At 49.8% G+C, this 27,893-nt stretch overlaps 2 protein-coding genes across 5 annotated transcripts in view; both read left to right on the top strand.

Annotated features, from left to right (window-relative positions):
• NCBP3 (nuclear cap binding subunit 3) overlaps positions 1-10,155 on the top strand; it is a 43,300-nt gene extending 33,145 nt beyond the window's left edge. The window contains exons 14-15 of one of the 4 annotated variants that reach the window (XR_005236756.2): positions 107-268; positions 10,033-10,155. Coding sequence is in view for 1 of the 4 variants with exons in the window: in XM_037987455.2 (XP_037843383.1) it covers positions 107-215 (109 nt within the window). In the remaining 3 variants the exon portion in view is untranslated. Of the gene's footprint in view, positions 1-106; positions 5,325-10,032 lie in introns of those variants that run through there. The other 3 variants (XR_005236755.2, XR_012088723.1, XM_037987455.2) reach the window with 3 other exon arrangements.
• A 1,058-nt stretch (positions 10,156-11,213) lies between these two features.
• ITGAE (integrin subunit alpha E) overlaps positions 11,214-27,893 on the top strand; it is an 82,757-nt gene continuing 66,077 nt past the window's right edge. Inside the window, exon 1 of the mRNA XM_037987458.2 lies at positions 11,214-11,373. Coding sequence (XP_037843386.2) covers positions 11,289-11,373 — 85 coding nt within the window. The 5' untranslated portion in view covers positions 11,214-11,288. The remainder of the gene's footprint in view (positions 11,374-27,893) is intronic.

The following is a 27,893-nucleotide window of genomic DNA, read 5'->3' as shown; positions in this document are numbered from 1 at the left end:
ATTTTTCTTAATATTTTTAACATTGTGTCTTTTAAAAGAAATGTTTTACACAGTTCATCCAAAGAGCAGAGAACTGAACTTCTCACTATTGCCTTGGCCCTGACAGCTGTTACCAGCACCCTTTTCCCAAGAAAAGTCAATTCCCAGGTGCTTATTGGACATCCTTCGAGGGGGAAGAGGAGGGAAGCGGCCAGCTCACCCTTCCGGGACCCTAGTGTGGGGGCGAATCTCACCGACCTGACCTCAGAGGTGCACCAGTGCCGCCCAGGTAGATAAGAGCTGCAGCATTGACTGTGCTTCCGTTCTTCCCTCGGGGATTGCTCATGTCATGGGCCTCTTACTTGCTGTCAGCTTGATGTGAAGATCAAGTTCAGTGCTGTGGGATTTTTAGGAACAAAAAACTGTGACGTCTGGATTTGGGGTTGATTTTTGTGCTGGGGGTGGGATTATGGGTTAATGTTAAAGAATTTTTAAGTCTGTATTATGTTTAAAACACAAATGATTTGGAAGTTTAAATTTTTAATTTTTATATGTGGAAATTCTTCCTGTTGGCTAAAGGGGAAGCTCGAGTGGTGTCTTCTTTTGTGCTGTTAAATATATATTCTATTCTTTGAAAGAAGGCAGAGAGAGGAGTGTTATTATTTTTAAATGCTTCTAGTTGTATAGCCTGTCTGTTGTACATAGAGTTCAGCTTGCTTTTTGGCTCCAGTAGGAAAAAAATCCATCCATCTGAGATGGGTCCTGTTGTTTATTATCACTCTAGAAGTTAATACATTGATATTTATTCTTTCTGTCCCCAAGTTGTGGCATCTGAAGACATCTTAAAAATTGGCAGAAAAGATAATAGTTATGAAAATTTTAGTTCATTTATTTTTAAACCCCTTTCAGATTATTTTACCATTAGGAGGAGGTAGATTGTTTCTTCTTGCTGTCTGATTTTTGTTTTGTAGTATTTAATTTTGTATTCCTCTGCAGTTTTGAGAAACAGTGTTTCGCTTCGGTTTGCTGGAACATGGGAGTTAGAGATGGTCGTAAGCCGTAAGCCGTGGTCCTTTTTGCGACGTCACAACTCTTCACCTGCCTGGGCTGTGCCGCACACAGTGCAGCCTGGATCCTGGCCATCTGTACTTGTGGCCGAGCTCATGGTCACATTGATAGTTAATTACACTGTGGCACGAATGAATGCAGAACACTGTTATTAATAAAGGAAGTAAAAGGGTTGCAAGATTTGAGAGCTGCAACAAAAACTGTATTGTCCCATATTTTGTTGATTAACCTGCTTTTTCTCCCTCCCTTTAGAGTATTAGAGCATATAACTGTGATGTATTTCAGCTTCCTAATAGGATTCTAGGAGAGAGATGGTTCTGGTTTCTCTGCCAGTTGAGACCTAAGGCATCTGAGATTCCTCAGCTTTCCTTTCCCTGTGAAGCACACGGCTGAGAGCCAGGTTCTTAAGAAGGGTCAGGGGTTGGGGAGTTGGTAGAGTGAGAAGTGCGGGGGTCTGAGAATCAGAGACCTGGATGCCAACCCCCGGCTCTGCTCCATGGACCTGGGCCTCAGTTTTCCCATCTAGCAGTTGAGTGAGCTGGTACCAGAATTCCTGGCTTTGTTGGTGCGTCTCAGTGGCAGTTTACTGTTCCCAAGCTGTGATGGCGGTGGGCTGGCCAGCAAGAATTTCTATTGCAGGTGGCTGGAGGAAGCGCCGAGGAGAGAGCGAGCATGAGGTGTGGACAGGGGCTTTTCCCATCCCAGCACAGTCTCTCGTTCTGCGAGTGGGGCAGAGGTGTCTTGTGGTCAGGGTCCCAGCTGGCATGGCCTCTGCAGCGTTTAGAATCTGCCCCTTCGCAGACTTTGCTTTTGGTTTTCCACCAGCAGCTCGGGCCCGTTTGTTCCATGGCCTTTCAGCGCTCACCAGTCTCTTGCTGGAGATCAGCAAAAACATTCTGGAAGGAGGTGGTGTGCAGTCAGAACTGGGTCTTTGATCTAACCTAGAAAAATACACACTTGAGTAGCCTTCAGTTTTCACAGACACGCAGAGGGAACCCAGAAAGGCAGGTTTGAAGATTTTACTTCTCGGAGTTACTGGCCTTATTAGGCTCTCTAACCCTTCAGCCCACTCTCAGTCACTCAGATCTTGCAACATCTTGAGTGTGTCCTGAATGACGAGGCCTTTTCTTTGGAGTTTAGGAGTGAGAATGGATAGTCAGGACAGGCCTCTGGCAGGCAGCTGGGCGTGCTTTTACCCTGGACGCTCCCCACACATGTGGGCACAGGGCTACCCACTTTGTGTATTCCTCTTAGTCTTATAGGTAGGAGATTTTAAATCCATGTTTGCTGCTTGATGGTAATTGCAGATACCTCGTTTGTTTCCCACTCTCCTCTCTGGAGAGTTTCCAGGTACCCAGGAGAACTTGTGGCGTCCACCGCAGGATGGAGTCTCCTTCTCTGGCCCCCTTGTAGTCTGATCCTGTGAACCCCTCCCCTTACTTCAGCCACTGTCCTTTCCAGCTGCATTTGTACAGCAGCCTCTTCACTGCTCTCTGCCCTTTCTCCGTTCTGCACACCGCAGCTGGGATGAACCTTTGTTGTTGTTACCAGCTTAATTAAGATATAATTTGCATACAGTTCAGCCATTAAAAGTGTACACTTCAGTCGCTTTCAGTATATTTACAGAGTTGTGCACCAGCACTGCAATCAATTTTAAAACATTTTTATCACCCAGAGAAACCCTGAGCCCATTAGCAGCGCTCCCTATTCCCTCTTCCCTCTTAGCCTCTGGCCACCACTGATCTTCCTTCTCTCTCTGTGGATTTGCCTGTTCTGGACAGTTCGTATAAATGGGATCATATACTATGTGTCTATTTGTGACTGGCTTCTTCACATATTTTTGGGGTTCACCCACGTCACATAGCATGTATCAGTATTTCATTTTCAAAAATTAACGAATAATAGTCCATTTTATGGGTACGCCACATTTTTTTTAATCCACTTATTGGTTAATGGGCATTTGAGTTGTTTCTACTTTTGGGATATATATTATATATATATATATATATTTTTTTTTACTTCTTTATTTATTTTTGAGACGGGGTTTCGCTCTTGTTGCCCAGGCTGTAATGCACGATCTCAGCTCACTGCAACCTCCGCCTCCGGGGTTCAAGCGATTCTCCTGCCTCACCCTCCAGAGTGGCTGGGATTACAGGCACGTGCCACCACGCCTGGCTAATTTTTTGTATTTTTAGTAGAGACGGGGTTTCACCATGTTGGTCAGGCTGGTCTTGAACTCCTGACCTCAGGTGATCTGTCTACCTCGTCCTCCCAAAGTGCTGGGATTACAGACATGAGCCACCGCACCTGGCCCTACTTTTTGGCTATGATGAATAATGTTGCTATGAACATTCCCATACAAGTTTTTGCATGGACAGGTGTTTTCATGACTTGGGTTTATGCCTAGGAGTGGAGTGGGTGGGTCCTGATCACCTTTAACCTTTGGAGGAGGCGCCAGGAGGCTTTTCCAGGCAGTTGTGTCATTTTCCATTTTCCATTCCACCAGCGATGTGTGAGGACCCCAGTTTCTCCACATCTCCACCAACACTCACTATTTTCTGGTGTGAAGTGGTACCTCATTGTAGTTTTTTATTTTTATTTTTTCTTTTTAAAATACATTTTGTACAGATGGGGTCTCGTTATGTTGTCCAGGCTGGTCTCACGCTCGTGGCCTCGAGTGATCCTCCTGCCTCGACCTCCCAAAGTGCTGGGATTACAGGCATGAGCCACCACGCCTGGCCCTCATTGTGGTTTTTGATTTGTATTTCTCTAGTGACTGATGATGTTGGGCACCTTCTCACATGCTTCAGGATGAACTTTCTTAAATATAAATCTGCTTCTATTACTCTTCTGCTTGAAACTTTTCCAAAGCTTCACTATTGCACTGAGAATAAATTCCACACCCCTGACCGCATGAGCCCAGGAATTCAAGGCTGCAGTGAGCTATGATTAAGCCACTGCACTCCAGCCCGGGCAGCAGAGCAAGACCTGTCTCAAAAAATACGTACACACATCAATTCCCCCCTTTCTGATAGCTTTTTATAAGGCTCGCCAGGGTCTGTCCTCTGGCAGTATCCCTGGCCTGTTCTCCCCATCTCCGCTGCCCTCTGCTCACCAGTTCCCTGAATGCATCTCGGTCTCACTAGCCCTACAGACTGTGCACAGAACTGTTCCTACCTCCAGCGAAATACTTCCCCCCAGGCTTCTCCCCCTCCCGCCTCAATGTTCCCCTTACCAACTTAGGGTCTTAGGGCCCCTCCTAGGAGGCAATCCCCAGCTTCCAGAGCCAGGGTCTAGGCTCCTTCTCTGTGTCCCATGGCGCTGCCACAGAAGAGTCTTGGCTCTCTCCAGGATTCAGTTCTAAGGTCAGTGTCTAAGGTAAAAATGGAGGGTAACTGAAATTCCTCTTAGAAATCTAAGGAAGGTGCCATATTGAAGACCAACATCTTGAGGTCCCATGTAGTCATTTCTTGCCCATGTGGGAACAGATTACTGTTTGGTTGAGCACCAGGTGAAGTGATTGGCCTGCAGTTAGGGCTGAGTTGTGCAAAAACCACTTGTTTTTAGGTGTTAGAAGCACACTTAGGCGAGAAGATCACTTTTGGGGAGCTTGGGAGCTGAGGCAGGCCTCAGGGGCAGCAGAGGCGTGAGCTTGCCCGCGCCCGCCCTCTGGTCTGTGCCCACGGAGTGAAGGAGGGGCCAGCGGAATGGCCCAAACAACTGATTTGTTTTTCTTCTTTACACAGTTTTTCAGACACATACCATTGTGTTTAAGTGAAATGTGTGTATAAGGCCCAATCGCTGTACCCTGTAACCCCGCACACCTCTACACTGGACTGCAATTTCTTGTTCCGAGTTTGTCTTGCTAGACTGTAAGCTCCATGCGAGCAGGGACCATGTCTGCTTGTTCACCGGGCTTTCCCCGGTGCCTGCCAGCGTGCCTGGCATCCAGCAGGTCTTCTGTAAAGATGGGATGCATCTGTAAACCCTCCAGCCTCAGGAATGGCTCCATCCTCTGAGGCTCTGGGGCCACTGACAGGCTAGTCATTTTTCCGCCATGTGCGTACAATGCTTTATTTTCATGTTGTCTTTTCCTTTCTAGCTGGTAAGCAAGCTCCTGATGAGCCAGGTTCTTTGTGGTGGTGTCTCTGTATCCTTTCGTCAGGCCAGCCCAGAGTGAGCAGTGCTGCGCAAGTGTTTGGTAAATGAATGAATTGTGGTAACGCAGCCCAGCTCTGGCGTCACTGTCTGCAGGTTAGTCTGATTCCAGATGAAAGCCCCAGATTCGAAAAAGGGACGACTAATTATTCAGAGGTGCATATGCTTGTATAAGAAAAAAAAAATCTCATTAAATAGACCTGAGTAAACTTCAAATTTTAATGATATGGCCATGTTGGAGCTGAAGCTGACCCGGCTCTCTAAAGCGTTTGCTAGGGAATCATGCAGAGAGTCCAAACTATTTTTTAGAAAAGGATTCATCTGTCCCAGGATAGACGCAGAGGAAGCTGGCAGGCAGGCGGTAGGCCCCAAAGAAGGACGGCTGAGCCAGTTCTGAAGCCTGTGGTCCTGTTGGTGAGGAAAGTGACAGCAGTCCAGAGCAGGTGAAAAGAACAGAACTCATTCCTGCAGTGGCTCTTTTGCCTAAAGCAGCATTCCTCAAACTTCTCACTCGAAGCATTAGGTGATGGTGAGATGCTAACACGCACTTTAGATGTAAGTCAAAATTGGCTGTGAAGCCACGGCAAACTGTGGCTTCCCGGGTGAATTAGTTGCTACACAAATAAGTTTGATACCTAAGTACAGTAATTGCTTTTAAACCTTATAATAACAAGAAGTTAATAATGAGAAGTTAAACCATGTTTTTCTCTTACGAACTAAAAGAAGAGAATGCTTTTGATACTGAGAACGGCACACTCGCGTCAAGGCAGATTGTTACTGCATCACCGGACCCGCAATAAATATCTAGAACTTTTCTTACATGTTTATAAAATAAATCTTAGAAGAAGAAATATTGTAGCTTTTTTCCTTTTTTTCCAATGAAACTCTATGAACATTTGACAGAACTTTGTTCCTGGGAGTGGTGAGGGAAGCGCTGCTTCAGAAAGCCTGTTTTCAGTAGTCGTGAGGCATCGAAGTGGAATTTTGCTGTATCGTCAATAACACTCCACAGTATAGGTTGTATTTCGCCTACCAAGGTCGGTACCCTGCCTCGGGATTCTTACCTGTTCGTTCGAGCAGTTCCAGGGGCCCTCTCTGGATGACCAGATTCTTAAATAGTTGAGACTTTGTGTTACCTCAAATTGTCACCCTCACCTCTGGGCCAGCGTAGGTGAGTGAGGTCGAGAGGCCCACACCATTGGCAGAAAAGAATTCTCAGGCTGGGTGCGGTGGCTCACGCCTGTCATCCCAGGACTTTGGGAGGCCGAGGCGGGTGGATCACCTGAGGTCGGGAGTTCGAGACCAGCCTGACTAACATGCTGAAACCCCATCTCTACTAGAAATACAAAAATTAGCCGGGCGTGATGGCGGGCACCTGTAGTCCCAGCAACTTGGGAGGCTGAGACAGGAGAATTACTTGAACCCGGGAGGCAGAGGTTTCAGTGAACCAAGATTGTGCCACTGCACTCCAGCCTGGGTGACAGAGTGAGACTCCGTCTCAAAAAAAAAAAAATTCTCACCTTCCTTTCCCTTCCTAGGATTTTCGTGGTAGTTTTCAATCCTGTAATGTGGCCGTCTTCTCCTCAGAGGGCCTGTGAGAGGCAGGCAGCATCTTGTAGCTCAGGTACAATGCCTGTTGGGGAAAGTCAAATAGCACGGCGGCTGGGGCCGGTACCCTGGGGACTCCTTCTGCCCCACATACTCAATTGGAAAGACAGAGCAGGTCCCCTCACCTCCCTGGGCCTCAGCTTCCCTGTCTGTCAAATGGAGGGCTCAACTGGGATGAGCTCCGGTTTCCTTCTAGTGCTAACGTGTGTTTGAGGACCCTTGCTCTCCTTTCCAGGGAGCATCAGGAGTATGGGTTAGACAGCAGGAAAGAAGTAGGGGCTTGTAAACGAGAGATCCAAGCGCCTGTACCCTTGGTCCCAGCACCCAGTGCAGCCCTCCGGCTCCCAGACCCTTAGTTAAGAAAAGACAAGAGAATCCACTCCTTGTTCTCTCCCTGTCCCATCACCCCCTCAGTCCCCCACAGATCTGAGGCCAGAGGATGCCAACATGGTGGGCACCCTCTTGCTGTCTTATTCACGTAGGCTTTTCTTGGTGCCTGCACACGGCCCTTGCAAGGCCACCAATCTTACTGGATTATGACCTCATTTAACCTTAATTACTTCCTAAAAGCCGTATCTCCAAGAATAGCCATATGGGGGGTTAGGGCTTCAACATATGCATTTGGAGGGCATTTACAGTTCAGTCCACAGCACCTGGTCATGTGGAGATCCCAGTCTGCATTCGTGGGAAGAAATCTCTGCTTTTTTAAAGTTTACACACCACCTAGCTGGGCACAGTGGCTCATGCCTGTAATCTCAGCACTTTTGGGAGGCCAAGGCAGGGGATCACCTGATGTCCGGAGTTTGAGACCAGCGTGGCCAACTGGTGAAACCCCGTCTCTACTAAAAATACAAAAATTAGCCGGGCGTGGTGACGGGTGCCTGTAGTCCCAGCTGCTGGGGAGGCTGAGGCGGGAGAATCGCTTGAACCCAGGAGGCAGAGGTTGCAGTGATCCAAGAAAGCACCACCGCACTCCAGCCTGAGCGACAAAGCAAGACTCCATCTCAAAAAACAGAAAGTTTACACACCAATAGAGCTGAAGGCAGGAGAGTGTGGTGGCTCAGAATCGGGATTCTGGAGGAAGCAGACCTGTTTGGAGTCCCGGCTCTGCTCCTTCCTGCTGTGGCCTCTCGGAGGCGGCATCCTCATCTGAGGAATCGGGTTGACCTTGTAGGTGGCTGAGAGGCTCCAATGAGGGCTCGCATGGGAGGCCTTGGCACTGAGCAGGGCACTCCTACTGAGTGCTCAGTCAAAGGCCGTGAGTACCACTGCTCTGCAGCCCTAGGCTCTGGTCTCAGCAATGTCGTCACTCTTTCTGGCTTCCTAAGACTCAGAAGGCAAGTGGGGGAATAGAACCATTTCCTGCCTCTGAAGACTGTGCCTCAGTGCTTTTGACTCACTCTGAAGACAGCAGGCAGCCCTTTCTGTTTTTTTTTTTTTTTTTTGGAGACAAAGTCGTGCTCTGTCGCCCAGGCTGGAGTGCAGTGGCGCAGTCTTGGCTCGCTGCAGCCTCCACCTCCTAGGTTCAAGCAATTCTCCTGCCACAGCCTCCTGAAGCTGGGACTACAGGCGCACGCGGCCACACCCGGCTAATTTTTTGTATTTTTAGTAAAGACAGGGTTTCACCATGTAGCCCAAGCTGGTCTCAAACTCCTGAGCTCAGGCGATCCGCCCACCTCAGCCTCCCAAAGTGCTGGGGTTACAGGTGTGAGCCACAGCGCCCGACCGACAGACAGCCCTTTCACCTGACGCCAAGCACGTCTTCTCCATCCATGAACATTTTGCAACTTTTTTTAAAGAGACAGGTTCACACTATGTTGTCTAGATTGGACTCAAACTCCTGGGCTCAAGCTTTCCCAAGTAGCTTGAGCCTCTCAAGTAACTGTGACTATAACTGCCCCTGGCCATTTTAAAAACTTCATTCTTCCTGGTATCAAGGGGAGAAAGAAAAACATTAAAAAATATATAAAACTTTGTTTTGAAATCATTTCAAAATCACAGCAGTTTCAAGGGTACCACAAAGAACATTTTGCCACGTTTTCTCTTTCATTCATTCCCTCTTCTCTTCCCTCACCCCTTTTTCTTCTTGTCCTCTCTGAACCATGAACCATTTGAGGGTTATTTGTATACATCATGCTCGTTTATCCATAAGATGTTTTAGTGAACGTTTCCCAAGAACAGCCCAAGGGACTTTCCCAAGGGACAGCCTCTCACGGGTCCATGGTACAGCTGTCAAAGTTGGGAAATGTGTCATACTCTGATCGGCCCAAGAGTTGCTCATTTGTCGTTCAAGTTTCAGATGTGCCGACCGTCCCAATCATGATTTTGAAAGCCGTTGTTTTTCTAGTCCAGGATCCAATCCAGGATCAGGCGCTGCCTTTAGTTATCCTGCCCGCAGCCTGCTGTCATTTGGAGCAGGTCCTCAGCCTTTCTGTGTCTTTCATGACACGGATGTTTGTGAAGAGTACAATCCGGTTTCCGTTGTGTCCCTCGAGTTGCTCCTGGAATATTTGTTTAAAGTCTTTCACATGAAACCACATTCACATGTCTTTTGGTTATGTATGTATTTGCCAAACACCCAGCCTTGTGCGAGGTGCTGCTGTGACGGGGAGCATGACGCAGCACAGCCTGGCCCCTGACCTTGGGGGTGTAGTTTGGGTTTGTGGGGAAAGCAGCTACTGTCAGCAGGGCTTTGCGGACCCCCGTGTGTCTCATGACTAGAGGCACTGACGCTTGGATAAATACATGTTGGATGGATGCAGGATGAGTCAGCATTCTAGAAGTCTGCAAAGGTACAGAAATGGCCCTGCTCCCTGTCCGGCAGCCAATCATCAGCTTTTCCTGGCTTCTCCGAGGCACCCTGCCGTTCTCACTCCAAACACAAAGACTTCTCTCAGGAATCTCAAGTGAGCTGCAGTCTGGGTTCTGCTCTGTGACTGGGCTGCTCTCTTCCCGCTTTAGGCCAGTGCTGGGAAGAGGAGACCCCTGTGACTCTCCCCAGTGGCCTTAGAGCTCAGGATGAAGTGAGGGGAGGAGGAGGGCACGAGCCCTGGAGCGCTGGGAAGACAGGCTGTGGGCCACAGGTCCCGACCCCGCCTGGGACAAGGTTCCACAGAAGTAGGATGGTTTCATCATGACCTGGCAGGAAAACCACCAGACCTGGAATTTTGCTTTTACAGCTGTTTAACTTCTCTGCTGTTTAACTTCTGTTTCATGCAGGGTGAAAACCGGTGAATTGTAATCTCACATCACCGAGCAAGATCTAGTAGTCATAAGCATTTTGTCAGAGCAAAGCAGACAAGGCAAAGTGTTGGAAATGTCATCGGATCTTCACAGAACCTTAGCCAAGCAACCTCTCCATGCGAGAAACAAAATAACGTGGATTTTTATCTAGTAATGAAGTCAGCACCATTGTCTACCCTGTGTTAACAGGTTCACCTTTCAGAGTTCCCTCCCTGGGGCTGCAGACACTCATGTGAGAGAGACTTGGAATGTCCTGCCTTTTTAAATTTAATTAAAATTAAATAAAATATAAAATTCAGTTCATCAGTTGTTCTGGTGACGTTTTAAGGGTTTAGTACCATATGTGGCTCGTAAGTACCGTCCTGGACAGTGTCGACCTAGAACAGTTCCATCCCTGCGGAGAGTTCTGTTTGACGGCACCGCTCTGCGCCCCCATCAGCCTGGGGAGCAGGGGTGCGGGAGAGAGTTCCTTCCATCTCGCAGACTTGGTCACACAGTACAGATTTGACAGCAATTAAATACGACCGCAAACTGTCAATGGCGCGTTCTGTGGAATGCTGGGATGGATCAGAGGTGTGTTGGAAGATGGATAGAATTTTACTTCTTCTGTTACTCTGGTAACTCAGAGTCCTGTTCAATCAGTTTCCGCATCAGGATGCTGTCCTCGTGGTTTTAAAGAGGACGAATGCAGCCAGCGTTGAATCGAGGCGGTGATTCACTCACCTGGCCCTCCCGAACCCCAGGGTCTTGAGTGCATGGGCTGGTACAGGAGTCCAGTTTTTGGCTCGGGGGGCACTTCCTATGGGAGGAGGACCCCTGTCTCAGTGCTGAGGCAACCACCACTGAGGACCCTGGACTGGAAGCGGGGCTGAGATGTCTGGTGGTAGGTTCTGAGGCAGGACAGGGACCGACTCAAATGGATATGGACGGCAGGCTGGATTCGTGTTGCACCTGCACCTCCGGCTCTGCTGAGGACACCCAGAACTGCGGCCCTGGCCACACCTCAGCTCCCCATTCCATCAAAGTGTGGGTGGGAGAGAGGGGCTGACAGTGGTCCCGAAGCTCCTAGGGTCCAGCCTACAACGGAGGAAGCCACACGGCTGGTTGTGTATGAGCCGGAGTGTCTCTGTGATTAAAAGTGCCTATCTGCCTGTGGGTCGTTGCTGGTGTGTGTGCTTCTGTCCCCGCCTCCTGGCCTCCTGGCTGAGGGGAAGCTGAGTGGGCCACGGCCCATGTGTGTCACTCGCCTGGGCTCCCACGCAGCTGCCTCTGCTCCAGCTAGGATGTGGCTCGTTCACACGCTGCTCTGCATGGCCAGTAAGTCCTCACCCGCTGCCTTGAGGGGCTGCAGTGCCCTCAGCTCCAGCCAGATGTCTGCAGACCACAGCCTTGACTGTCTGTCTGATGGGGCTCAGAGCCAGAGGTTAGGGTGGGAGCTCCTCCAGGAGAGCGGTCTTGCTGGGTGGGTCAGGTGCCCAGGCTTGTTGGGAAGGGCGGCAGACGCTTTGTGTCGACAGTTCTAACAGCCAGGGGCTTCAGACTCCAGGGCTCTGCCACTCGGTTCCTTCTCCAGCCAGCCTCCCCCCACCACCGAAGCCCTCTCCCCATGGCACCCACTTGGGGCAGGTGCTCGCCTCTGTAGTTTGTTCTCAGAGTATGGAGGCTCCGCCTGGCAGAGCTCTGTTCTATGACAGAGCAGGGGTTGGGCCGAGAGGGTGAGGACCCTGTGAGAGAGAGTGTCGACGAGAGACCGGGGGCAAGTGTCTGTATGTAGAGGGCGAGCGTGTTGGCGGGGAGCCTGCTTCCTGTGTTGTCGGGCCCAGGGCGAAAACTGGTATGTGGGGTGGGGGAGGCACTTCTGCCACCTGGGCCGGGCGGGGGGTCCCATTTTAGCCTTTAACTGTCCCATGGAAGCCTCTGGGCAAAAGCCAAGCCACAAATCCTTTTGTGGGCCCCCAGGGATGAGACAGCACAGTCAGGTGAGCCCCTGGAGGCTGCTAAGACCAGGCCGGAGGCCAGGGTGGTCCTGCCTGGTGATCTGAACAGACTTCCCATGGACCTCCTGCCCCTGCTCAGGAGGTTGGCGGGAGAATTGGATTAGCATCCCACATGGGGCCAGATCATCCAGGAAGCAGGCCACAATGTGTAGGGTACCAGCAAGTCACGGTTTTGGACAGATTTTAATATTTTGTATTCATTTTATTTTTTGAGACAGAGTCTTGCTCTGTTGCCCCAGCTAGAGCCCAGGCTGGATCTTGGCTCACTGCAACCTCTGCCTCCCAGGTTCAAGCAATTCTCCTGTCTCAGCCTCCGGAGTAGCTGGGATTACAGGTTCGTGCCACCACGCCCGGCTAATTTTTGTATTTTTAGTAGAGACGGGGTTTCACCATGTTGACCAGGCTGGTCTCAAACTCATGACCTCAGGTGATCGACCTGCCTCGGCCTCCCGAAGTGTTGGGACTACAGGCCTGAGCCACCATGCCCGGCCTAATATTTTATATTTCAAAAACATCAGAATAGTCACCACGGAAAGATCAACAGTTTGTTGAACTTCCTTTTATTTTACAATTTAGACTTCTCTGTTTTTAGTTCCATGTGGGGTGTAGAGAGTCTCTTTTTATGGCTTGTGGCTTTGATCTCCCATTACCAAGAATACCTGGAGCAGATGCTTAGACTAGACTCTTGTCTACCCTCTCCCAGTACAGAGGAGGTGGCTGGGTCACAGAGGGAACAGTGACTACCCAGGCTTGCAAGCAACTGACAGTAGACACGGGGCTCAGGCCCAGGCCTCTGTCCTGCCTCCCAGCTCCAGAACACTCCCGTGTCTCCAGAATCCTCCTGTGGCTCATCTGCCTCCTGCAGCCTCTGGGACCACCACTCATCACCTCAGTGCCTCTTCCCGCAGGTGGCATTGATCAAACCTCTTCGGAGGCCTAGGCCCTTTCCGAGCTGATGGGCAGCAGAGAGCAATGATGGCACAGACTTGCCATGAGACCACTTAGCCCACGGCTCAGCTCAGCCATGGGAGGGGGTCGAGAGCAGGGCCCCAGCAGCTCCAGTGTGGGTGGCAGAAACGAAGCTGCTGCAGTTCTGCTCCACGCCGTGAGGTCCTGAGACTGGGACGGACCAGTCCGGGAGAGTTTCCTGGAGAAGGTGAGGTGGTGTTGAGTCTTGGGGGCTGAGGAGAGCCTGAGAAAGAAAATGCCCGGGAGTTGCTGGCAGGAAAGACTCCCTCAGACAGTGGCCCAGGCCCAACACCCTGAATCCCATCTGGGCCGGGCCTCCTTAGGCTGGAGAGAATCCAGGACTGGCCTGGCGCTGACCTTCCACACTCTCCAGGCCACCCCCTCTGGTGATGCCTACTTCTTGTTATTCGTGAGAGCAGATGGAATAATAGCAGTTGTCTAAGGGAGATTTTAGAAGAGTCGGGTGCAGACAGACCCTGAAATCCTGGAACTGCCCACACCCTGACCACCAGCCCCATCATGCCCTGTTACCCTGTGACCTGCCGTCCCCAAGTCCGTCTTCACCCTTGACTCATTCTGCAATCACAACATCAACTCACTTCTCCATCCTGGGTCTCAGAGGCTGGGTTTCCAGCCTTACACCCTTGCGTGAAGAGGCCTGTCCTGTCAGCCTCCAAAGCCTTACAGGGGTGAAGAAGAAGGAACCAGAAGTCCAGGGCCCACTCTGCTGGTGGCACGCACTCGGGCTGAGGCCCGGGGCTCTGCCAGGGCATCACCCCAGGCCTGTGCGTGATAGAAAACCTCCGTCCTTGGGGAGTGGGAGACAGGTGGCATCTGAGGTGGGATCTGAAGGATGGGGAGGTCCTTGGCAAGTACAGGCTGGGGGTGAGCAGAGGGGCCTTCTCTGCAGGGGGAATAGGAGGCACCAAGCCCTGGGGTGTGAGGAGTCTGGTTGGTAGGAAGATGGAGGCGAAGCGTGAGTGGGAGCGGAAGGCCGTCTTCTCTGGTGTTGCTTCCCCTTCCAGCCCCGCCCCAAATCAGGACATACTGGGGCCTGGAGGTGCGGGCAGAGGCAAGGCCACCCCTGTCCTGGCCCCCTGTGTGAAGAGAAGGCAGGCTGTGCGCACAGTAGCCTCTCCAGCCCCAGCAGCGTCTCACAACACGGGGGTAGGGAAAGGGCACTCCCGGCCGAGGGGCGACCCAAGCAAAGGTGAAATGCCAGCAGAGTGCAGTGTGTGTGGGAGAGCTGGCTGGGGGAGTGTGGGCTGTGTGGGAGCCCCACATCCCTGCCCGTCTCTGGGAGGTCCCCTTGCGTGGGGCAGGTGTGGTGTGAGTGGAGGAATGCGGGCATCCAAGCCCGAGAGACCCACAGCGGCGGGTGAGGAATGTGGGGACCTGAGTGCCGGCCTGGGGGAGCTTGGAATTCCTGCTGAGGGCAGTGGGGAGCCACAGGTCTTGAGCAGGGTGTCGACAGACTTGTATGTTGAGTGTTAGTTGGAATCTGGGAGAGAGGGGAGGCAGAGAGGCCCGTAAGAAGGCTTCTGCCTTGGTCCCATCCACAGGTGCTGGGGAAGGCAGACGGGAGGAGGAGACACTCATGAGAAATGGTTAGTTTTCTGGCCGGGCGCGGTGGCTCACACCTGTAATCCCAGCACTTTGGAAGGCCAAGGTGGGCAGATCACTTGTGATCAGGAGTTCAAGACCAGCCTGGCCAACATGGTGAAACCCCATCTCTACTAAAAATACAAAAATTAGGCAGGCATGGTGGTGCGTACCTGTAATCCCAGCTACTTGGGAGGCTGAGGCAAGAGAATTGCTCGAACCCAGGAGTCGGAGGTGGCAGTGAGCTGAGATTGTGCCACTGCACTCCAACCTAGAAGACAGAGAGAGACAATGTTTCAGAAAAAAAAATAGAGGCCGGGCGCGGTGGCTCATGCCTGTAATCCCAGCACTTTCGGAGGCTGAGGTGGGCAGATCACAAGGTCAGGAGATCGAGACCATCCTGGCTAACACAGCGAAACTCCGTCTCTACTAAAAATACAAAAAATTAGCCGGGCGTGGTGGCGGGTGCCTGTAGTCCCAGCTACTCAGGAGGCTGAGGCAGGAGAATCACTTGAATCCGGGAAGTGGAGGTTGCAGTGAGCCAAGATGGCGCCACTGCACTCCAGCCTGGGTGACAGAGCAAGACTCCATCTCAAAAAAAAAAAGAAACGTTTAGTTTCCAGCACACAGTAGTGCTCAAGGCCTGTTGGCTGTTCTTGTTTATTAGAGAGATGAAGGGTGAGGGGGAGAGATGGGCTCAGCTGACTGTGAGGTTCGGGGTGGAGTTGATGAGGCTCTGTGTAGAGGATCGAGGCGGGGGGACCGTGGCTGGGTGGTCCGGCGCAGGCGCGCTGCAGATGGCTCTGAGGCACAGCCCTCCCATGAGGCCCTGCTGGGTGTTCTGGGCTGGGTGTCAGGACCCCTGCGTCTAGTCCCACTTCTGCAGCTCCTGCTATCAATGTGGGCGAATCATGCCCTCATGAGCCTCATTTTCCTAAATTGGGAATAGTGGTACTTATTGTACTGTGAGAATGTGTTTTTAAATTGCCCGGTGTGCTGGGGGAGACAGAGGGTTGAAGGGAGACAGTGGTGGCTGACAGGATGGAGGGGATCTCGGTCTGACTCAGCAGGCCTCTGTGGCTGGGGACAGCTCAGAGAGGTGGTCCTGTGGGTAGTGCGGTGACAGACACCGGTGGAGCTGTGTCTGTAAGTCAGACAGCACGCGACGGGGGCTTGAGAGGGAGGGCCAGCCCTCGCCTGTGGTTGTGACTGTCTCCAACCTCAACCTCCACGTGCTGAGCCTCCTGCGTCAGACCTGGGGATGGGTGTTGCCCCATTGGATCTGCACAACCCCATATCCCAGAGGGGAGACGGAAGGGAGGTGCCAGGGTCCTTCCGTGACTCCGAGGCAGTGAGGATTTGAACTCAAGACCCTCTACCAAGACGATGCTGTTTTCTGAGTCCTGGTGGGAAATGCAACAGGAGGTGGTTTCCTGATGGAGGCGCAGCTCAAAGGCGAACTGTCGGGCCTGAGGCGCGTCCAGTCCAAGGAAACAAGCTGAGCCAGGCCTGGCAGACCTGGGCACCAGCTGACTCTCAGGGAAAGCCCAGCAAATACAGCGACCTCCCCCACCACACACACACACACACACACGGATGTACACACACACGCAAGCACACACACACACGGATGCATGCACACGTGGATGCACACTACATGCACACATGGATACACACGCACACAGATGCACACACATGCACAGATGCATGCACGCACGCACACACACGGATGCACACACACGCACACACACAGATGCACACAACACACACAGATGCACACAGATGCACGCACACACACACGGATGCACACACACATGGATGCACACACATGGATGCACACACACACAGATGGATGCACACATGGATGCACACATGCACGCGGATGCACACACACGGATGCACACACACGGATGCACACACATGGATGCACACACACGGATGCACACATGGATGCACACATGCATGCAGATGCACACACACAGATGCACACGCACACATGGATGCACATGCACACACGGATGCATGCACACAGGGATGCACGCACACACGGATGCCCACACGCACACACAGATGCACACACGATGCACACACACAGATGCACACACACAGATGCACACATGCACGCGGATGCACACACACAGATGCACACGCACACACGAATGCACACGTACATATGGATGCACACACACGGATGCATGCACACACGGATGCACACATGCACGTGGATGCACACACACAGATGCACACACACGCAGATGCACACACGTGCGCATACACACACGTACACAGTTTCTCATGCCACCGTGCCCCCGCAGCAGGCTCTTGCTGACCTAGTTACCAGCCCTCTAAGCAGAGCTCTGCTGCAGCTCAGTGAGCCGCCAGCACAGCAGGAGCAGTGCCCAGCTTCTTGAGGCCATTCGTGACCCTGCCCTCTCTCTGTTTACCAACCGCTCAGTGCCTCCAGCTTTTACTAAAGGCTCTGGAATCGGGCACAAACAGAATCTGAGCCCCAGACGCAAATATTCAATCTTCCGATGGGCCGTGTGCAAACCACATCCCTCTCTGAGCCCAGCACCTAGCGTGGTGCCTGGAAAGCACAGGTGCTCTGGGGGAGCAGAACCCTCTGTTGAACAAGATCTCTCTGTTGAACAGAGTGAACACGGGGGTGGGGTGGTGCGAGGAAAGGGAATATCTGGCCCACTCTGACATTTTTAGAGTGCCTCTTTTGGGCCTGGCCCTGTGCTGAGCTGGGCTCTCTGGCCGGGGGTGTTGTGTGTGACTCAGATCACATCACGGTTCAGGGGAGATAGATTGAATCACAGATCACCCTGATCCAGACAGAATTTGGTCAGAGCCAGACAGGCCACAGGATGCTGGGGGGGGGTTCAGGTTTCGGTCAGAGCCAGACAGATCACAGGGTGCTGAGGGGACTCGGGGACCCAGGAGTTACTCTGACTGAGAGTCTGGACTGGCTCCTGGCTCCTGGCTGGCCGAGCAGAGCCACAGAAGACGGGCTTTGCAGACAGAGGTGGAGAGCGGTGAGCAGGCCTGCTGGGTGGAGGGAGCAGCTGTACCGAGGCCTGGAGGCAGGAGTGTGCAGAGGGTGCCGCGGAGACCCAGGAGAGGAGACTGGACTTTGCTCTGCGGTCTCCACTCTGCCTTCCAGTTACACCGACAGTGAAATGGGGGGACGAAGGCCCCACACTCACCCCTCGTAACATGTTGGCAGCTCGCACTTTTTAATTCTCCTCTAGGCAGTTTGCTGACCTCCTGTTTTTTCCCCAGCCTGGCTGACCAGGAAGCACAGGGCTCAACGTGACGTGGGCCCTGGGGCCAGAGCCCAGACTCCCTACTGGGCATCCTTTATCTCAGCTCTGGATTCCTGAGGGAGCAGCGGGAACAGTACAACCTTCTTGCCTGCCTGGGGGTCTTGATCTGGAACCTTTGTGAGTCTGTGTAGGTTTCAAGAGGCCACTCTCCCAGCACCTACCGAGTGTGGGCCACCATGCCAGGTCCTGAGATACTGTGGCAATCAAGGCAGATGCAGTGTGTGCCCTCATGGTACTCACTGGTGGCAGGGGGGCAGTCACTGGCAATAGGGAAACAAGGCCGAGCACAGTGGCTCACTCCTGCAATCCCAGCACTTTGGGAGGCCAAGACTGGAGGATTACTTGAGCCCAGGAATTTGAGTCCAGCCTGGGCAACATAGCAAGACCCCCATCTGTACAAAAAATTTTTAAAAAATTAGAGTCTGGGCGCAGTGGCTCACGCCTGTAATTCCAGCACTTTAGGAGGCCGAGGCGGGCAGATTGCAAGGTCAGGAGTTCGAGACCAGCCTGACCAACATGGCAAAACCCCGTCTCTACTAAAAATACGAAAATTAGTCAGGTGTGGTGGCAGGTGCCTGTAATCCCAGCTACTCTGGAGGCTCAGGCAAGAGAATCGCTTGAACCCGGGAGGTGGAGATTGCAGTGAGCTGAGATCATGCCATTACACTCTGGCCTGGGTGACAAGAGCAAGACTCCATCTCAAAAAAAAAAAAAAAAATTAGGATGAAGAGGAAGCCAGGAGACAGGCTGAGGGCAGAGCACTTCAGGCAAGGGGAGGACTTTGTACACATGTGCACTCAGGGGATCAGGAAGGGCTCCAATGCTTCCATCAAATTCTCAAAGGGGGCTGGGCACGGTGGCTCACACCTGTAATCCCAGCACTTTGGGAGGCCAAGGCGGGCGAATCACGAGGTCAGGAGATCAAGACCATCCCGGCTAACACAGTGAAACGCCATCTCTACTAAAAATATAAAAATTAGCCAGGCATGCTGGCGTGCACCTATAGTCCCAGCTACTCCGGAGACTGAGACAGGAGAATCACTTAAACTGGCGAGGCAGGGGTTGGGGTGAGCCAAGATCACGCCATTGCAGTCCAGCCTGGGTGACAGAGTGAGACTCCAACTCGAAATGAAAAAAGGCTGGGCGCGGTGGCTCACACCTGTAATCCCAGCACTTTGGGAGGCTGAGGCAAGCGGATCACGAGGTCAGGAGATGGAGACCAGCCTGGCCAACATGGCGAAACCCCGTCTCTACTAAAAATACAAAAAATTAGCCGGGCGTGGTGGTGGGCACCTGTGGTCCCAGGTACTCAGGAGGCTGAGGCAGGAGAATCACTTGAACCCAGCAGGCAGAGGTTGCAGTGAGCTGAAAATTGTGCCATTGCACTCTAGCCTGGGTGACAGAGTGAGACTCTGTCTAAAAAAAAAAAAAAAGAAAAAAAAAATAGAAAAAAGAAAAAAGGGAAGATTCTCAAAGGGATCCATGACCTCCAAACAAGAACATCAGGTCTGGGTATATTTCCTGTGTTTTCTACTTTTGGGGCAGTGGCAGGGAGGACACAAGTCACAGCTCTGGAAAAGCTGTGGTGCGGAATTTGTTCATTGTGTTCTCACGGAGGACCCTTAGGGACAGTTTTTTTCTGGTTTAAATAACAGGACTGGTTGTGCTTTGCCTGGCAGTGTTGTGTTTTTTGGATTTTGTGGATACTGCATGGCGTTGACTGATCTTTTTCATGTTGATACCACCTTCAAGAAAGCTTCATTCATTCCTATATGCATTGAATCAACATGATTTTATTAAGCCAAAGGATTTTAGGAACTCTGCTGTGAGCCAGCGCTGTGTTCAAAGCCAAGAGTGGGGAACAGGGTAGAAAGTGCTGGCACTGAGCCGGGCGTGGTGGCTCACGCCTGTAATCCCAGCACTTTGGGAGGCTGAGGCAGACGGATCACAAGGTCAGGAGTTCGAGACCAGCCTGGCCAATATGGTGAAACCCCATCTCTACTAAAAATACAAAAATGAGCCGGGCGTGGTGCGGGTGCCTGTAGTCCCAGTTACTTGGGAGGCTGAGGCAGGAGAATTGCTTGAACCTGGGAGGCAGAGGCTGCAGTGAGCCGAGAACGCACCACTACACTCCAGCCTGGGCAACAGGGCCAGACTCCATCTCAAAAAATAAATCCATAAATAAAATTAAATGAACTATAGATATCCACTTTGCGCCAGACTCAGGGAAATGGCCTGGAAATGGAGAGATGAGAGAGGCAGGGCCTGGTCTCAGAGCCCTCTTCCCAGGCTCCTCCTCCTCAAGTCTGGAATTTTTGGATAATAAAATCTTAAGCAAGTACACAGGTAAACAAGATAACTATAGTAAAGCCAGTATGTCCATCAAGCGGATGACACGATGATCAAGATCCGGCCACACAGCCTGAATTTATTTTGTGTTCCCTTTTTCATTTTCGTTGTCAAAGTATTTAAAGCCTGGCTGCTCAAAACGTGATCTGAGGACCCGCAGTGTCGGCATCATCTGGGAGCTTGTTGGAACAGACTTTCGGCCCCACTCTGATTCATTACCTGCTGAGTCAGAATCTGCATTTTACCAAGATCTCCGATGATTCATTTGCATGTTAATGCTTCAGAAACATGATTTTAAACCAAACCCCAAACATCGTGTCATTTCACTCCCAAAAAACATGGACATTTTCATTTCTAAAGAACATGAGGGGCCAGGCGCAGTGGCTCACGCCTGTAATCCCAGCACTTTAGGAGGCCGAGGCAGGCGGATCACCTGAGGTCAGGAGTTCAAGACCAGCCTGGCCAACATGGCGAAACCTCGTCTCTACTAAAAATACAAAAATTAGCTGGGCATGGTGGTGCACCCCTGTAATCCCAGCTACTCAGGAGTCTGAGGCAGGAGAATCACTTGAACCCAGGAAATAGAGGTTGCAGTGAGCTAAGATCGCACCACCGCACTCCAGCCTGGACGACAGAGTAAGACTCCATCTCAAAAATAAAAATAAAGGATGGGGAAGTTTTCTTAAATAGCCACAATGTTCTTACCACCTAACTAAATTAATGATAATTCTTTAGTATCATCTAATTCCAAATACTTAGTGCATGTACAAATCTCACTGTCTCAAAATGTCTTTTTTTTTTTTAAGATGGAGTCTCACTCAGTATCCCAGGCTGGAGTGCAGTGGCACCATCTCAGCTCACTGCAACCTCGACCACCCAGGTTCAAGCGATTCTCCTGCCTCAGCCTCCCGAGTAGCTGGGACTACAGGTGTGCGCTGAGATGCCTGGCTAATTTTTTTATTTTTGGTAGAGTCAGGGTTTCACCGTATTAGCCAGGCTGGTCCTCAACTCCTGACCTCAGGTGATCCGCCTGCCTCCACCTCCCGAGGTGCTGGGATTACAGGCATGAGCCACCGCGCCCGGCCTCAAAATGTCTTTTTAGCAGTTGGTTTGTTCAAAGCAAGATCCAAACAAGGTCCACACATTACATGTGGTTGCTGTGGCTCTTCCTGTCTAGAGTGCACCCCCATTCCCATTTTCTGCTTTCATGTCTTTGATTTAGTGCAGAGTTTGGTCAGGGTGTTGCAGAACGTCTACATTCGGGATTCGTGTGTTTGCTTCCTCTTGGTGGGATTTGTCTTTTTATTTCACAAGTTGCCTAGAAACTGGAAGTTTAACATCAGGTTTCAGTTTTCTGGCGATCATACACTAAGCAATCGTGAGGATTTTGCCCCACTTCCAACAGTTATTTAACTTCTTTTTCTTTTGTGTGTGTGTGTGTGTGTGTGTTTGAGACAGAGTCTCGCTCTGTCACCCAGGCTGGAGTGCAATGGTGCGATCTCGGCTCACTGCAACCTCCACCTCCTGGGTTCAGGTGATTCTCCTGCCCAAGCAGCTGGGATTACAGGCGTGCGCCACCATGCCCGGCTAATTTTTGTATTTTTAGTAGAGATGGAGTTTCACCGTGTTGGCCAGGCTGGTCTTGAACTCCTGACCTTAGGTGATCCACCCACCTCAGCCTCCCAAAGTGCTGGGATTACAGGCATGAGCCACCGCGCCTAGGCCTTCTTTTTCTTTTCTTTGCTGAAGTATTTTAAAGCCTTAGTACTCAGAATGTGGTCTGAAGACCAGCAGTGTGGGCATCCCTTACAAGCTTGTTGGAAATGCAGAGTCTTGGGCCCTTAGATCCTTCCTAGGGTGTCACACCGAGAAGGACTTACGCCTGGGAGCCCCACTCCTGGGGATGTGAAGATGGAGTAGTGGGCTCCAGTAGTGTCAGCCTAGTTGTAAAGTTAGTCTATCAGACTCTCGTTTAGTAGTTTTACCTATTGATGATCCTGGCCTGAATTAATTATTGTGTTTCATTAGGACTCACCAAATAGTTCGGTTCTATTATTCTTCCTACATTTATTAGTAATAATTTATCCATAAAAAAAGAAATTTTTCTTGCCATTTTTATAAAGGTCAGATGAACAAATGAAAACTAAATTTAATACCGGGTGCGGTGGCTCACGCCTGTAATCCCAGCACTTTGGGAGGCCGAGGGAGGAGGATTACTTGAGATCAGGAGTTCAAGACCAACCTGACCAACAGGGTGACACTCCATCTCTACAAAAAATACAAAAATTAGCTGGGTGTGGTGGCACAGGTCTGCAATCCCAGCTACTGGGGAGGCTGAGGCAGGAGAATTGCTCGAGCCCAGGAAGTTGAGGCTGCGTGAGTCTTGATCACACCACAGCACTCCGGCCTGAATGACAAAGCAGCCTCAACTTCCTGAGCTCAAGTGATTCTCCCACCTCAGCCTCCGAAGTAGCCAGGACCACAGGCAGACGCCACTGTGGGCAGCTAATTTGTTTATTTTTTTGTAGAAACGGAGTCTCACTGTATTGCCCAGGTTGGTCTTGAACTCCTGAGTGTAAGTGATCCTCCCGCCTCAGCCTCCCAAAGTGCTGGGATTACAGGTGTGCATTACCTTGATTTCTTTTGTTTTTATTTTTTTCTCTCTTGTAAATATCATGAACTTATGAAAGTTTTATATATTCAGTGTGTTTCACATACTTGTAATTGTTTTTGAGACGGAGTCTAGCTCTGTCGCCCAGGCTGGAGTGCAGTGGCGCGATCTCGGCTCAATCTCGGCTCACTGCAGGCTCTGCCTCCCGGGTTCACACTATTCTCCTGCCTCAGCCTCCCAAGTAGCTGGGACTACAGGCGCCCGCCACCACGCCCAGCTAATTTTTTGTATTTTTAGTAGAGACGGGGTTTCACCGTGTTAGCCAGGACGGTCTCGATCTCCTGACCTCATGATCCACCCACCTCAGCCTCCCCATAGTGCTGGGATTACAGGAGTCAGCCACCTCGCCCAGCCCCTCTACTTTTTAAATGTCTTAGGATCTATTATGATGTCCCCGCTTTTTATTTTTTATTCATATTGGTAATTTGTGTGTTCTCTCTTTTTTTTCTTGTTCAGTATTGCTAGTGATTTATCGTTTTAAAAATCTTAAAAAAAAAAACCTTCAGCATCGTTAGTTTTCTCTACTGTAAGCTGGTTTTATATTTCATTGATACGTGTTCATATCTTTATTCCTTCCCATATTTCCTTTAGGTCTGATTTGCTATTCCATTGTGATTTTATCTTTCACCCTGGGTTATTTAGAAATGCACTGCTTAATTTCCCGGAAGTTCAGATTTTTCTAGTTTTGTTTTTCCTCCCTTCCTTCCTTCCTTCTTTCCTTCTTTCCTTCCTTCCTTCCTCCCTCCCTCTTTCTCTTTCTTTGTTCTTTTTTTACGAAGTCTCACTGTGTCACCCAGGCTAGAGTGCAATAGTGCAATCTCGGCTCTCTGCAACCTCCACCTCCCAGGTTCAAGTGATTCTCCTGTCTCAGCCTCCCAAGTAGCTGTTTTGTTTTGTTTTGTTTTGTTTTTTGTTTTGAGATGGAGTCTCACTCTGTCAACAGGCTGGACAGTCTCACTCTGTTAAGCAGCCTCAACTTCCTGGGCTCAAGCAGTTCTCTTGCCTCAGCCTCCCCAGTAGCTGGGATTGCAGGCATGTGCCACCACACCCAGCTAACAGGTGCCTGTCACCATGCCCAGCTAATTTTTGTGTGTTTAGTAGAGACGGGGCTTCACCATGTTGGCCAGGCTGGTCTCGAACTCCTGACCTCAAGTGATCCACCTACCTTGGCCTCCCAAAGTGCTAGGGTTACAGGCGTGAGCCACCACGCCTGGCCATCTTTTGTTTCCTTCCTTCCTTTTTTTTTTTTTTTTGTTTTGTCTTGTTCTGTCACCCAGGCTGGAGTGCAGTGATACAGTCTTGGCTCACTGTAACCTCCACCTCCTGGGCTCAAGCAGGCCTCCCACCTCAGCCTCCCGAGTACCTGGGACTATAGGTGCATGCCACTATTCCTGGCTAATTTTTTGTATTTTTGGTAGAGATGGAGTTTGGTATTTTTGTTAGAGACCAGCCATGTTGCCCAGGCTGGTCTCAAACTCCTGAGCTTAAGCAATCTGCCTGCCTCAGTCTCCCAAAGTGCTAGGATTACAGGCACGAGCCACTGTGCCAGGCCTCTGGTTTTCTTTTTGTTATTGGTTTAAATTCCAGTATAGTCAGAGAACATATTCTGAGTTATTTCAATTCATTGATATTTATTGAGGCTTTGTGACCTAGCATATGGTCAATTTTGGTAAATGTTTCACATGTACTTGAAAATAATGTTTCTGAGGGCCAGGCACGGTGGCTCACACCTGTAATCCCAGCACTTTGGGAAGCTGAGGCAGGTGGATCACAAGGTCAAGAGATTGAGACCATCCTGGCCAACAAGGTGAAACCCTGTCTCTACTAAAAATAGAAAAATTAGGTGGGCGTGGTGGCGGGCGCCTGTAATCCCAGCTTCTCGAGAGGCTGAGGCAGAAGAATCGCTTGAACCCGGGAGGCGGAGGTTGCAGTCAGCCAAGATCGCGCCACTGCACTCCAGCCTGGGTGACAGAGTGAGACTCCATCTCAAAACAAAAAACAAAACAAAACAAAACAAAAAAGGAAAGAAAAAAAAAGAAAAAAATGTTTATTTTTCCATTGTTGGGTACAGTGTTCTGTTTGTCAGGTCAAGTTTGCTAATTGTGTTGTTCCTGTCTTCTGTATCCTTGTTCAGTTTTCGGTCTGACTGTATTCCTGTCTTCTATATCCTTGCTCAGTTTTTGCTCTGCTTTTGTAGTTAACATAAAAGGATTGTTGAAGTGAAGTCTCCCGCTTTCATTGTAGTGTTTTGTATTTTTCCTTTTAATTCAATTTTTGCTTTTATGTTTTGAAATGATGTTATTGGATACATACAGATTTAAAATTGTCACATCTTCCTAGTGAATTAAAAACAACATATTTGTATGCATGTATTTCCTTCCCTTCCTTATACAGAAGCTAGTGTTGTTTATATACTTGTCCTTCACGTAATGATTTTTCTTTCTGAAACCTCTACCGCTAAGTAAACCACCATTAACTGGAAAAAAATATTTGCATCAATTTCATTTAAAAAATTGTGATGCATTCCACCCAACCGAGGATACTCAGATGATTTTTACTGTTAGGAAAATGTATTCATTGACCAATAAAACAAGTTTAGATGAATAAAAACAATACTTTGAATATAAAAATACAGTTTCCATATACAATTTATTGTAATGAAGGTTTATTGGCCTTATTAAAAGAAGAAGACAAGATTTGACAGTGGGGGCTAGGTGTGGTGGCTCACACTGTAATCCCAGCACTTTGTGAGGCTAATGTGGGCGGGTCACTTGAGGTCAGGACGAGTATGAGACCAGCCTGGCCAACATGGTGAAACCTCGTCTCTACTAAAAATACAAAAATTAGCTGGGCGCGGTGGCGTGCGCCTGTAATCCCACCTACTCCGGAGACTGAGGCAGGAGAATCGCTCGAACCCGGGAGCCAGAGGTTGCAGTGAGCCAAGATCGTGCTACTGCACTCCACCCTGGGCGACAGGGTGAGACTCCATCTCAAAAAATAAAAATAAAAAATGAAGTCATAGCAAAAGTTACAGAGAAACACCTTGAGGGCAAAATAAATACTGAACCCAAAAGCACTTCCAAACACATGGAAATAGGCTGTGCGCTCCTCCGACTTCAGAACCATAGAAGCTTCAGCCCTCGCGATCGGCGTACATAAGCAAAAGCAGGCATTTGGGATTTATCCAAACATGACATGCAATGCAGATTTCTTCCATATGGTGGTGTTGGACTAGAAACTGTTGCATAGTAAGTAAATCAGTGAGTGTGTCTTCATGTGAGAGTGTAATGTCAAATGTCATTCCTTATATCGTGTTTACCCAGTGTATTTAGAGATGAAAAAGTCACTAAACCAAAAAAAGGAGTGTTGCCAAGAAGTCGTATAGCTTTTTAAGAGTGTTTATGGCAAAAGTCGTTAATTGAACAGTACTTGAACAGGTAAGTCTGTAAACTGGACTTCATCTTGCTTTTTTCCCATGTAAATATATACTAGAGATGGGAGCAGTGGCTCACACCTGTAATCCCAGCACTTTGAGAGGCTGAATCACCTGAGGTCAGGAGTTCGAGACCAGCCTGGCCAACACGGTGAAACCCTGTCTCTACTGAAAATACAAAAATTAGCTGGGCATGGTGGTGCGCACCTGTAATCCTGGCTACTTGGGAGGCTGAGGCAGGAGAATCGCTTGATCCTGGGAGGCGAAGGTGGCAGTGAGCTAAGATCACACCACTGCACTCCAGCCTGGGCAAAAGAGTGAGACCTTGTCTTAATAAAATAAAAAGTAAAACATATTTGGGAGGCCAAGGCCGGGGAGGGCGGATCATCTGAAGTCGGGAGTTCGAGACCAGCCTAACCAAAATGGAGAAACTCCGTCTCTACTGAAAATACAAAAATTGGCCGGGCGTGGTGGCTCATGCCTGTAATCCCGGCACTTTGAGAGGCCAAGGTGGGCGGATCACCTGAGATCGGGAGTTTGAGACCAGCCTGACCAACATGGTGAAACCTCATCTCTACTAAAAATACAAAATTAGCCAGGTGTGGTGGAGCATGCCTGTAATCCTAGCTACTCGGGAGGCTGGGGCAGACTAATCGCTTGAAACTGGGAGGCAGAGGTTGCGGTGAGCTGAGATCGTGTCATTGCACTCCAGCCTGGGCAACAAGAGTGAAACTCCATCTCAAAAAAAAAAAAAAAAAAAAAGTAAAATATAATTTTGGAACAAGATGGTGAAATACTCTTAAAATAAGGATGAAAATGTCTTCACAGTCAGTCCAGGCAACACTGTGGGGAGATAAACCTTCTCCCATGCTGTGGTTGGAGTATGAATTGGCAAAACCTCTTTGGGAGGTAATCTTTCAATATATTATTTTTCCCCAAAAAATGTTAAATGAAAAATTTCAAATACATAGAAAAGTTGAAAAATTATACAGTGGACAACTGCATCACCACACTTAAATTTGACAATCATTAACACTTTTGCGTATTTGTTTTATCACGTATATCTGTCTACCCATCCAGCAAGCCATCTTATATTTTGATGCATTTTAAAGTAAATTGCAGGCTGGATGTGGCGGCTCACACCTGTAATCCCAGCACTTTGGGAGCCCACGGCAGGTGGATCACTTGAGGTCAGGAGTTCGAGACCAGCCTGGCCAACATGGTGAAACCCTGTCTCTACTAGAAATACAAAAATTAGCTGGGCGTGTTGGCAGGTGCCTGTAATCTCAGCTACGTGGGAGGCTGAGACAGAAGAATCGCTTGAACCTGGGACACAGAAGTTGTAGTGAGCCAAGATTGCACCACTGCACTCCAGCCTGGGAGACAGAGCGAGACCCCATCTCAAAAAAAAAAGAACTAAATAAAAATAAATTGCTGACTTACGTTTAATTCAACTCTAAACATTTCAGCATACATATCAACAAAAT

Source organism: Chlorocebus sabaeus, chromosome 16 (genome assembly GCF_047675955.1).
Source record: "Chlorocebus sabaeus isolate Y175 chromosome 16, mChlSab1.0.hap1, whole genome shotgun sequence".
Classification (NCBI taxonomy): Eukaryota; Metazoa; Chordata; class Mammalia; order Primates; family Cercopithecidae; genus Chlorocebus; species Chlorocebus sabaeus.
Note: the sequence above shows the minus strand (reverse complement) of the source record. Positions and strands in the feature narration are given on the sequence as shown.